The sequence below is a fragment of the Prinia subflava genome, chromosome Z (genome assembly GCF_021018805.1).
Source record: "Prinia subflava isolate CZ2003 ecotype Zambia chromosome Z, Cam_Psub_1.2, whole genome shotgun sequence".
NCBI classification, from domain to species: Eukaryota; Metazoa; Chordata; class Aves; order Passeriformes; family Cisticolidae; genus Prinia; species Prinia subflava.
The window spans coordinates 103,154,839-103,166,463 of record NC_086283.1 but is presented as its reverse complement, the minus strand read 5'-3'; the positions used below and the strand labels follow the sequence as shown (position 1 = coordinate 103,166,463).

At 53.5% G+C, this 11,625-nt stretch overlaps 1 protein-coding gene across 4 annotated transcripts; it reads right to left on the bottom strand.

The window, feature by feature from the left end:
* Positions 1-5,637: 5,637 nt before the first annotated feature.
* ELAC1 (elaC ribonuclease Z 1) lies at positions 5,638-10,870 on the bottom strand. 4 transcript variants are annotated; one of them, XM_063422914.1, is made up of 5 exons: positions 10,826-10,865; positions 9,775-9,876; positions 8,687-8,867; positions 6,922-7,389; positions 5,638-6,263 (listed from the first exon to the last, which is right to left on the bottom strand). In XM_063422914.1, the coding sequence occupies exons 3-5, from the start codon at positions 8,841-8,843 to the stop codon at positions 5,791-5,793; spliced, it is 1,098 nt and encodes a 365-aa protein (XP_063278984.1). In that variant the 5' UTR covers positions 8,844-8,867; positions 9,775-9,876; positions 10,826-10,865; the 3' UTR covers positions 5,638-5,790. The 4 variants fall into 4 exon arrangements, with proteins under 4 accessions (XP_063278984.1, XP_063278985.1, XP_063278983.1 ...); XM_063422915.1 differs by lacking the exon at positions 9,775-9,876 and having other exon boundaries at positions 10,826-10,870; XM_063422913.1 differs by lacking the exon at positions 10,826-10,865 and having other exon boundaries at positions 9,775-9,953.
* Positions 10,871-11,625: the final 755 nt, after the last annotated feature.

Below are 11,625 nucleotides of genomic sequence, written 5' to 3'. Positions count from 1 at the left end.
AATGACAATTCCAGAGCAGAACAAGGGGCTGGCAGTGCCCGGTGCCGGCACAGGGGGAACGGACTGGGCCATGAGGGTGACCCCATAAATGTGGCCATGGGAACACAACCCCAGCAAATGCAAAGCCCCACAAGTGAAAATCCCTCAAATCAGAGAACACTGAGATGGTCTGGATTGAAAGGAACCTCAAAGCTCATCCAGTGCCACTCCCTGCCATGTGCAGGGACACCTTCCACTGTGCCAGGCTGCTCCCAGCCCTGTCCAGCCTGGCCTTGGGCACTGCCAGGGATGCAGGGGCAGCCACAGCTGCTCTGGGCACCCTGTGCCAGGGCCTGCCCACCCTCCCAGGCAGCAATTGCTGCCCAATCTCCCAGCTGGCGCTGCCCTCTGGCATTCCCTGGCAGCCATTCCCTGGGTGCTGTCCCTGCAGGCCTTGTCCCCAGGGCCTGTGCAGCTCTCCTGGAGCCCCTGGAGGCCCTGGCAGGGCTGGCAGCTCTCCCTGGAGCCTTCTCTTGTGCAGGGCAGAGCCCCAGGTGTGCCAGGCTGGCTGCAGAGCAGAGGGGCTCCAGCCCTGGCAGCAGCTCCGTGCCCTCCTCTGCCCTGGCTGCAGCAGCTCCACGTCCTTGTGCTGCTGGAGGCAGGGCTGGAGCAGCTCTGCAGGTGGGGTCTCACCTGGCACAGGGGCAGAATCCCCTCCCCTGCTGCCCCCGCTGGGGGCTCAGCACAGGGCAGGGTTGGACTCCCAGAAATTGAGAGCCCGGCCAGCCCAGCACACAGCCCTGCACACAGCCCTGCTTTGCCATTGCACATCTCCTCACCCAGCACAAGCCAACTCCCCAGAGGAGCTCAGCTGAAAAGGAAAAGATACCTTAGAAATAGAATGTAACATCTTCCTGCCTCTGTGGTGTTGAGCCACCATTTGAATACAAAAGAGAATGGAAAAAGTGTGCAAAGCACCTTATCCCGTGAAAAATGCAACATATTTCTGCTGAATACATGGGGATTTTGGCAAGGTGCTGGTGTGCTGTCACAGCCACTCCAGTGAGAACCAAGAGTAATGGGAATTTTAAAAAAATGTTATATCACCCTATCAAAATTTCATGCTTACACAATTCAGTCATTTATACTCTCTTCCACATCCTGAAGGCCTTAGCGTCGAAAGGCAATATGTAATGCTGCTGTATTTGTCATCTCTTCCTGGGTAGATGTAATTGAAGTCTCTCCACGCCAGGATTATCCGAGTGAGGTGCAAACTATCTGCTTCTGGGAATCTGAGGGAATTCCGGGTGGGAGAGGAGAGCTCCAGGTCAGAGGGAGTGTTCCACGCCAGACTCCCAGGCCATGGCACAGGCACTCCATGTGCTCACACCTGCCACATCAGACAGACCACACACCAGCACCTCCCTCTGCGAGGTACAGGATTAGAAATACCCTAATTGAACAGTTAATGGGCTCAGTCTCTTCCCTTTGTGGCCACAGAACCACCTGCAGCCCTTCAGCCAAGATTTCCTCAAATACAGGGGTGAGTGCTTGTGCTGGTTTGAATGCAAAACCATTGAGACTCCAAGTCAGAAACACAATTTAATAGAGAGAGAACAAACAAGAAAGGTAAAAATAGAATAAAATAAGACAAATGCAACAGTACAAAGGAGCACTGCCAGAGTCAGAATGCAAACCTGACACCCTGTTGCTCAGGGTGTTGGAAGCAGCCCGCAGTGAGTCCTCCCACAGTGACAGATGTGGCTTTGTTGGAGCAGAGATGATCCTCAAGAAAGGCTCCAGTCATCCTCTGGGAATCCAGTGGGAACAGCTCCCTTGGTGTTTGGGATTGCTGTTTTATCCCGGTGGAAAGGCTTTGGCTGCTCCCGCTGGGTGGAGCATCTCCCAATGGGATGAGGTGATGTTATCAGTCCTGTGAGAGCCTTCAATGGCCCATTCACAGGGGATGTCCCTGGGAGGAGGATGGGTGGAGGAGGAGATAAGGAGGCCCTGCCTTATCTGGTGTTATCAGGTGTCCATTAACAGAAGGCATCCACCCTCTTCCCCCCTAGAGTTACAAGACATAAGGAACAATATCTCCCAACTGACTTCAACAGATGAAAATAGAATACACATTTGTGGTTACATTTTTCAACCCAGGACAGCACAGCCATACATTAACCACACAGGGAAACGTTCAGATTTCTCACATGTGCAGCATGGGAGATAGTAAGTCTGAATACATACACCATGTTAAATTCAGCTTTTAGGAGAGGAAATGCAAGGGTGTTGTGAACTTTGGGGCAGTATTTCATTTCTCTTCACGAGCAGGGGCGAGGGAGCTGCAGAGCCCACGGGGACGCGCGCAGGGTGGCTGCAGCAGGAGTGTGGGGCAGTGTGACTGACACACCCTGCAGCACAAAAATTGCACTAAATCCCAGGGCAGGTGAGCTGGGTGTCCCATGGGTTCTGCTGTAACTCCTTGTGTTTATAAATGCTGCTCTAAGTCAGTTCTAAGGTTCCTACAGCAGTTACTATGCCCCCACCCTGCTCCCCAAAACGCTCAGATCAAATTCCCGCCGCTTGCTCTGCCTCAAGGTGCCAAGCAGTGTGTTTGTATCAATAATAAAAAATGCATTAGGTTGTCCCTGTGACTCTGTGCCAAACCACTGATTTCAGGGAGAGCCGGGTGGGCCCTACCACCTCGCCAGAACACAGATTTCTGGAACCAAACCACCCCAGGTAAATAATTAATATGCTTTCCCTTACAAACAAACATAACTCAGTAAGAGCCAATTATTTTTGAGGTCTGTTTAAAAACAAACAAACAAAACAAAAAAACCCAACTAAACAAAAAAACCCAAATAAACCAAAAACACCCCCAAAAACCCCTTCCAAGCCAAGGTCATGTTTCTCCTTCTGCACTGGCAGCTGAAGGGTCCCACTGTGGGCCAGGGGGAGGGGCTGATACCGGTGGCTGGAACATCCACAGCTGGATTTTCCTTTACAGCTGGATTTAGAACCCAGATTCAGGCTGGGGCTCCCCATCCTCCACACAGAGCACAGCACACTCGACAGCCAGTACTTCTGTGCTGCAAGGAACTCCCTTCTCAACAGCTCCCCAAGCCCCTGCAGCCCTCAGCAGAGGGATGTTCAGCCTCCCTCCCCTGCTCAGTGCTCGTCCTGCCAGCCAGGAACATCTCTGCTGTTACAAAACTCCTCACATCTCATTTCCTTCCCCTCCCTGGGTCCCACTGCATAAAATGCTTCTTCTGCAGTTTTAACAAGTCCTTCCACTGACAACAGCTAAAAAATAAAGGAACTAAACTTAGAGGAACTGTTCCAGGAAGGCAGAAGGATGTTTAAAATGACTTATTTGTAATGCTTAAAAATACTTATTTAAAATTACTTATTACTTATTTCAAATTAAATTTTAAGAAATCTTCCTTTACATACACAGAACTTGCTAAAACTCCCTCATGGTCCACAGCAGAGTCCTTGTGAGGCGAAACTCTCAGGCAGATCTGTTTGAATGCAAAGGAATTTTGCTCTCTGGTAATCAAGAGATGATTAATGGAAAGATAAACTCATTGAGAAAATAGGCAATTTATGGTCCAAACCTTTCCTGACCAGCACACATGTTCCCATTAATTTAATTCAGGTTTCATTAGCAGTCAGAATTATGAAGTCATTTGGTATCCAGATTTAGGAGAGTGGAGCATGGTAAGCAAGGACACACGGGCCTGCTAGAAAAGAGGCAACTGCAATTTTTTTTCAAACACTGAAATACATTAAATTAAAAGTATAGAAATTTTACATAACCCCGGTACTCTGATTCACTGACATACCCAAAAGCAATAATTTTTTAAATTGATAGCAAGTGATCCGGCCTTAGTACAGACTAAGCAGGCTTCAGCTGCTCTTCTCAGTTCAGGGGAAAGGAACATTTCCTCCTGTGACTTTCCATATTGAATAAATTGCATTGGAATTGCACTGGTATTTCAATTGTGCAACAAAGTCCCCAAACCTTTTACATGGAGAGGCCCTGACCTGTCGCTTCGTGTTGATACTCTCTTCCCTTGGTGTCCTTTACCCCTGTTTGTACCCAGGATCCAGACCCGAAATCAGAGGCCTGAGGCTGTGCCCTGAACCCCCTGCCTCAGCTGTGGACAGGTGTAAGAACAGGAGTTTTGGGGTGTCCTGAACCCCCTGCCTCAGCTGTGGACAGGTGTAAGAACAGGAGTTTTGGGGTGTCCTGAACCCCCTGCCTCAGCTGTGGACAGGTGTAAGAACAGGAGTTTTGGGGTGTCCTGAACCCCCTGCCACAGCTGTGGACAGGTGTAAGAACAGGAGTTTTGGGGTGTCCCGGTGACAGGCACATGTGACAGAGTGGGTTTAGCTGAAAGTATTAAGCTGTTGTTTCCCTGTACAGACCCCAGCACAGCTGGAGTCTGCTCAGCCCCTGACCTCCCAAAACAGAGTGTGGTACCAAGGTCTCTGCACGTGCCATCGTTTGTATCAAAGAAAGGAACGACAACTGGCAGGGAGACAGAACCTGTCTGCATCATCCGCAGACTCTGCCACCTTCACATGGTATTCCTGAGAGAAAAACAGAGAGATCAGCCAGCTTCTGCCCCAGGACTCATGTTCTTCAAGTCTGCAACTCTGCCCAGCATTATTGGTTTAAGAATCAGAGAATTCCTCTGCATTTGAAGCACATTTGAAGCAAAAACAGGGATGTTGGTCTGATTCAGTTGTGATTTACCACAACCACAGGCACGACAGAGTCTGTTTGAAGGGCAGGGACAGCACGTGGAATTCACTGTGATCCTCGTAGCCGGACACCAGGGAATCACACTCCCTTTCTTTCTCTGTGAAGACTTTTCTGCATTTCAGCCTCCAGGAGTACCAGCACAGGCTCTGGCAGCTGCACTCACACCTGACAGAGTTCCCAATGCTGGTCAAACAGCTACAAAGTGTTCCAGCTTCCACACCCTAGGGGATACTCATGGCAGGTTTGTCAAGAGCATTGACTTTGCTTCAGAGCAGCAAATTCAGCTGAAACTTGGGAAATCCCAGCTTCTGGGTTTGAGGTGGGGAGGACAGGAGATAAAAGTCGGGTCTGTGCATCCCTTAACGGAGAGAATAAAGTCACTGCAGAAACAGACTGGGCATGTGCAGGTGAATTCCCCCACAGGGGTGTTTCTGTAGACAAAACATGCTTCCATCAGAATAATTTATCTTTTAAAATGCATTTGGAGGGACAGTTTAATAAAGACTACTTGCCATCTGCCTAGAGACTTCCGGAGCACGCTTCCAAAATGTTACTGGGTATGAAAATGCAGTGCTGATGCTTCAGAGCTTGGAATGGATTGAATTGTTAAAGAGTAATTCACTAAAAACACTGTAAAATTCAGTAAAAACACTGACAGGAGGCCTAAACTCTATTTATTTCAGAGAAAACTTCATATGCAGGTGGGGAATGAGAAAAGCTCCTGCCCTTGAGCACAGCAACAGCCCCAGTTACCAACTGCATCCTCTCCTCTTGCTTTACAGAAGCAACACAACCACCTCCAGCCTGCAGTCCCACAGAGCCGATTTGGGTAACAAAGGCCCTGCTGTTCACCTCCAGTGCTGTGCACCCCACCCTGCCCCCTGTCCCCACAGACAGCTCCGCTTGCCAGCACCACCGTTTTTACTGTGATCTTTATGGCCACAGAGTCCCCACTTTTCACTGTTTCACTGGGATCTCTATGGTCATTAAACCCCCAGTTTTCACTGTAATTTCCACGGCCACAGAGCCCCCAGGTTTCACTTTTTCAGTGGGATCTCTATGGTCATGAAGTCCTCGGCCAGCGTCACTTCCTGGCCATCCAGCACGGCCTCCGCCTGCCTCTGGAGCTCGCTGAGCTCGGCGTGGCCGTGCCCGGCGTGCCCGGCGTGCCCGGCGGGCCGGTACCGCTGGCTGAAGTGGGTCAGCACCAGCCGCCTGGCGCGGCACCGCCGGGCCAGCTGCGCCGCCATGCCGGGGGTGCTGTGCCCGTGCTGCCGCGCCTTGTCCTGCTGGCTGTCCCCCAGCGTGGCCTCGTGCACCAGCAGGTCTGCCTGCCAGCACAGGCGCAGGGCCGTGTCCCCCAGCGGCCCCGAGCAGTCCCCCAGCACGCAGACCTTCCTGCCGGGCACCGGCGCGTCCAGCACGTCCCAGGGAGACACCGTCGCTCCATCCTCCAGCACAACCGCGGTCCCGCTCTTCAGCCTCCCGTACAGGGGGCCTGGCTGCACTCCTGGCAAAGGCAAAACAGCCCCTAAGTGTTGCCCTGAACATCACTTGAGATGTGCTAGACATGAAGCTGTCTCATTGAGTGCAACCTCAGTATAAAAATCAAGCGGTATTTCACATTTTCGTACAAATTAGGAGCCTGTAACCATAGCAGGAAGGGTGTTTGAAGAAAATCACAGGTCCTAGAATAGCTCGGGTTGGAGGGCACCTCAAAGTTCATCCTGCCATGGGCAGGGACACCTTGCACTGTCCCAGGGTGCTCCAGCCTGGGCTTGGACACTGCCAGGGATGGGGCAGCCATACGTGCTTAGGGAAAGTACATTAAAAAAACCCAGTTATATTGCTCGTATTAAAGTCAATAAAATCATGCAAATACAACAGCTATATGTTTTTCTGAAAGCCGCGCTGAGCTGTTTAAACTTTGGCACCTGAGCTTGTTAGCTGTTCCCAGCATGAAAATGGTCTGTGATATTCCCTGGCATCAGTGTTACACACCAGTTCAGGGTGCTGCATGGGGGTCAGCTGCCAAAATGTGTTGACAGAAAAGGGAAAATCGAGTTAAAACAGACTATGGAGAGAGACTACAGCTCTGCTTTGCTAGGACAGGTAGGAAGGTAGTGGTAAAAGAAGTGAAAAGAGGAAAAATAAGTCAAAGTATCTACCGAGGTCTTTCAGTTTCTGCACATTGAGCTTCCCGGGCCGGGGCTTCTCTTCCATCACGAAGCCGAAGGAGGGCACACGGTGGAAGAGGCGGAACGCCCTCACAACCAGCTGCTCATCCTCCACCAGCAAGTAGGAGTCCTCTCCTGGATCCAGGTGCAGGACTCTCCCTGGAGGGCCCTGGGGAAGCGCCTCACCCCTGTCCCAGCCAGAAAAGTCCTTAAATTCTTCTGCGGGGCACTGGTCCTGCGTGGGGACGAGCTCGTGGACGGTGTAGGGGAAGAGGAGCTGGGAGTGGGACAGCTCCAGGCTCCTCCAGAGGAAGCTCCGCAGTCCCAGGGGCCCGTAAATATCAACAGGGGCTTTGCTGCCATCGGGGTCACTCTGGAGGCTGAGCGTGCACAGCAGCCCAGGAAGGCCAAAGAAGTGGTCGCCGTGAAGATGAGTGATGAAAATCTTGGTAATTCTGGCTGTTGATTAGAACAGGGAAAGACAAAACCAGGGAACGACAGGGAAATAAACAATGTAACAACTCAGAAATTGTCGCTGTTGGGCAAGATGCTTGAAATAAGCAAGGAGGGAAATTAAAACTAGTGTTTAACAAACAAATCCCAAAACAAGGGTATTTCTTTTCCCATCCCTTCCACACAAGGTTTATTTTGGCCTGACACGCCAAGAAAAGGCTGCAGAGGTGCAAGTTTTAGCTCTTTCTAAGTCCAGTATTCTACAAGCATGGAATGGGATTGGCTGGTGACATCTGCCGTGTGAAATGCAAAGAAGGGCTGGGAAGCATTTGAGCTTCAGTCTTACAGGAAAACTGTAGACTAACGAGGAACACAATGAGGAATTTGTGCTGCTCCTTCTTTTGACTCCAACACATGAAAAGGACAAAATCAAAAACAACCCAAACCAAATCAGCATGCAGTTTTGATTTAAGAATTTTTTATGAGGCAAGAACCCCACTGTTCCTGATGGATTTGTTTAAAACAAACAAAAAAACCTGCTCTGTAAATGTCTGTGCTTTCTTTAGTGCCTGAGCTGTCTGGCCCCTCGCTGGGTCAGAAGAGCCCAGAACTCTCTTGTTGCAGACCCATGTCCTTCACCCAGGCTGCCTCCATCTCCTGTGCTGAGCTCCCACTGCCACACAGCAAGGCATCTCCTCCAGCACCTGCTGGGACTGAGCCAGAACAACAACAGAATCTCCTTCTTTTGTTTTAAGATGAATCCCGTAAAAAATTTTGTAGACATTAGTCTGTCTACCTGCCATTAAATGCCCTGATAGGTGTAGGAGGAGCAGGAGCTTGTACTTCTGTTTGTGACTGACAGTTCACCTTCATTCCGTGGGACACAGAAGTCAGCTGCTGCCACTGAGGACTGTGAAAGTGCAGTGACTGGAGGTGAGAAAACGTGGAAGCTACCCCCAATACACACAGCCTCGCTTGAGAAGAGACATTCACCCACAGGAAGGCTCACTGCAGGTTTCGTCTAGAGCTGCCTCCAGACAGACAACAAACCGTTCCTGTTCTAAGCTGGTCTGTGGTTCACGTTTGAAATTGCCAAGCCCCAGAAATTAATTCTGTGTGGCTCCGGGTGGCAGGCCTCTACCGGGGGGCAGCCGGAGATGGCTGCAGAGCAGGTTCGGCAGCTGCCGCCCGAGGCAGCCCGGCCCCTGCGGCGCTCACGCTCATTATCACCCCGCCTGCAAACACAGCGCCTCGCCTGCATCTCCCCAAACCCCTGCCCTGCCCTCACGGAAACAGCACCGACCTGCTCGGAGGTGGCTCCTCATGAGCTGTGTCTGCGTGCCCTCCCCGCAGTCGAAGAGCCAGCACTGCCCCTCCCTGCGCAGCACCAGCGCCGACGCGCCCCGCGCCGGGGTCGGGAACGCCGAGCCCGTGCCCAGGAAGGTGATCTCCAGAGACATGCCCGGGACAGCACCTGAAACAGGCTGAGAGCGGCGGGGCGTCAGCCCTGGGACGGGACAGCGCCCTGGGAGCGCCTGGAGCTGTGCCAGGCGTGGATTTAGGTGGGATTTCAGGAAAGGCTCTTCCCCCAGGGAATGGGCACGGCCCCGAGGCTGCCACAGCTCCAGGAGAGCTTGGGCAGGGTGGGGTTGTTGGGGGTCTGTGCAGGGACAGGGGCTGGATCTATGATCCCTGTGGGTCCCTTCCAGCTCAGATTATTCTGTGATTTGATGTACTTATGCAGGGAAACCAACAAGCATTTTTGTTTTAACTGAAGGCATCCTCCACAGTTCAGCGTGAGGATAAAATTCCCTTTCCCTTACAACATAAAAGTAAAACCTCCCTAGAGCAGAATATGACTTTCAGACAACACATTATTTACAAGCAGAGATTTCCTTTTTATGTAGGTGGAAGATTGCAAACACACAGCACAAGCACAAGACCTTTGAGGATTACCAGAAAAAACAGCCCTATCCAGCTGGAACAGCTCTAATCTCTAACCCCACCATTATTTATTTCCTCTGAGCTCTGTTTAAATGTTGTGTTTTCCTGCACGAGCCTTCCCTCTAGGAGCCCTTTCAGAATGACTTTCACTGAACAGTCTCTGCTGACATTTAAACACCATTCCCGAGTTTCGGGAGCAGGCAGCCCAGAGATGAAGAGGGGGAAGGGTCACTTCCCTCAGAGCAACTTCAGAGCCCACGAGAGGCAGGGGTGACCCGAGGGCACGGCCAGAGAACACCTGTTTCACCCCAAATATCGTACCCCAGGTGTTGATGTGTCTGTGGCAATGACTGGATGAAGAGCCTGGCTGGTCTGTAGGGTGGTACAACCTTTGGACAGCCGTGTCAGGAGCAGGATGTCCACATGCACAACCCACTGCTCTCTCACCTCATGGACTGTGCTTTCTCCACCCTTAGTCTGCTCAGAATTTGCTCCTGCCTTGCTTCCAGAAGAATTTAAAACTCCAGGTGCCTTAACATCCTAAGATATCTGTCAAAAGAATTTCTCAAGTTGTTTTTAGAGCAGTTTCCACAGCCCTCCAGTTTTCCTTTGCTGGGAGGGTGGGCAGGCCCTGGCACAGGGTGCCCAGAGCAGCTGGGGCCGCCCCTGCATCCCTGGCAGTGTCCAAGGCCGGGCTGGACAGGGCTGGGAGCAGCCTGGGACAGGGGAAGGTGTCCCTGCCATGGCAGGGGGTGGGACTGGATGAGCTTTGAGGTCCCCGTAACCCAAACCATCCTGGGATTCAGGAATTCCAAAAGAAAGCACTCTCTTCCCAGGTGGCTTGCAGGGCCCTCCCGAGTACGCCAAGGTGAAACCTGACCTTGGGGGCTCAGGGGGAGCAATGATTTATGTCCATCACAAACCAATATGCAGAAATAAACACTTTGCAAATATTTGCATTTTCCTTTTCCTCTGTGTAAAATCATGGGATCATAAAAGAATTGAATGGTTTGGATTGGAAGGAACCTTGGAAATACTTCCAGTGCCACTCCTGCCATGTGCAGGGACACCTTGCACTGTGCCAGGCTGCTCCCAGCCCTGTCCAGCCTGGCCCTGGGCACTGCCAGGGATGCAGGGGCAGCCCCAGCTGCTCTGGGCACCCTGTGCCAGGGCCTGCCCACCCTCCCAGCCAGCAATTGCTGCCCAATCTCCCAGCTGGCGCTGCCCTCTGGCATTCCCTGGCAGCCATTCCCTGGGTGCTGTCCCTGCAGGCCTTGTCCCCAGGGCCTGTGCAGCTCTCCTGGAGCTCTTCCGGCACCGCCGGGCCGAGCTCCCCTCAGCCACCCCCGGCTCCGCCCGCGCTTCCCGGCCCGGAGTCGGGGCATGTGGGACACACGATGGGGTCCGGCGGGCCCGGGGATGGGCTATCGGGAACAAGGGGATGGTCTATCGAGGCCCGGCCAGCCCCGCTCCCGCCCCGGCCCGCTCCCGGCCTTACCTCCCCGGGCGGCGTCAGGCGGGGCCGCAGCGGCGGCGGGGGCGGGCGGCGGGAGGGCCGTGAGGGCCGGGCCCGCCCTGCGGTCCGCGCTCTCTGGGGCGGGAGAACGCGGGAGTAAATTGCTGCTTGGAATTGATTACATTGAAAAAGACCAAGAGCTGGAGCTGCACCTGGGTCAGGGCAACCCCTGGGATCAGTTCAGGCTGGGATGAGCAGAGGGAGCAGACCTGGGAGAGGGAACTGGGGGTGCTGGGGGGGAGAGCTGGACCTGCCCCAGCCTGAGCCCCCCTGCCCTGGGCTGAGCCCCCAGCGGGGGCAGCAGGGGAGGGGATTCTGCCCCTGTGCCCAGGTGAGACCCCACCTGCAGAGCTGCTCCAGCCCTGCCTCCAGCAGCACAAGGACGTGGAGCTGCTGCAGCCAGGGCAGAGGAGGGCACGGAGCTGCTGCCAGGGCTGGAGCCCCTCTGCTCTGCAGCCAGCCTGGCACACCTGGGGCTCTGCCCTGCACAAGAGAAGGCTCCAGGGAGAGCTGCCAGCCCTGCCAGGGCCTCCAGGGGCTCCAGGAGAGCTGCACAGGCCCTGGGGACAAGGCCTGCAGGGACAGCACCCAGGGAATGGCTGCCAGGGAATGCCAGAGGGCAGCGCCAGCTGGGAGATTGGGCAGCAATTGCTGGCTGGGAGGGTGGGCAGGCCCTGGCACAGGGTGCCCAGAGCAGCTGGGGCTGCCCCTGCATCCCTGGCAGTGCCCAGGGCCAGGCTGGACAGGGCTGGGAGCAGCCTGGCACAGTGCAAGGTGTCCCT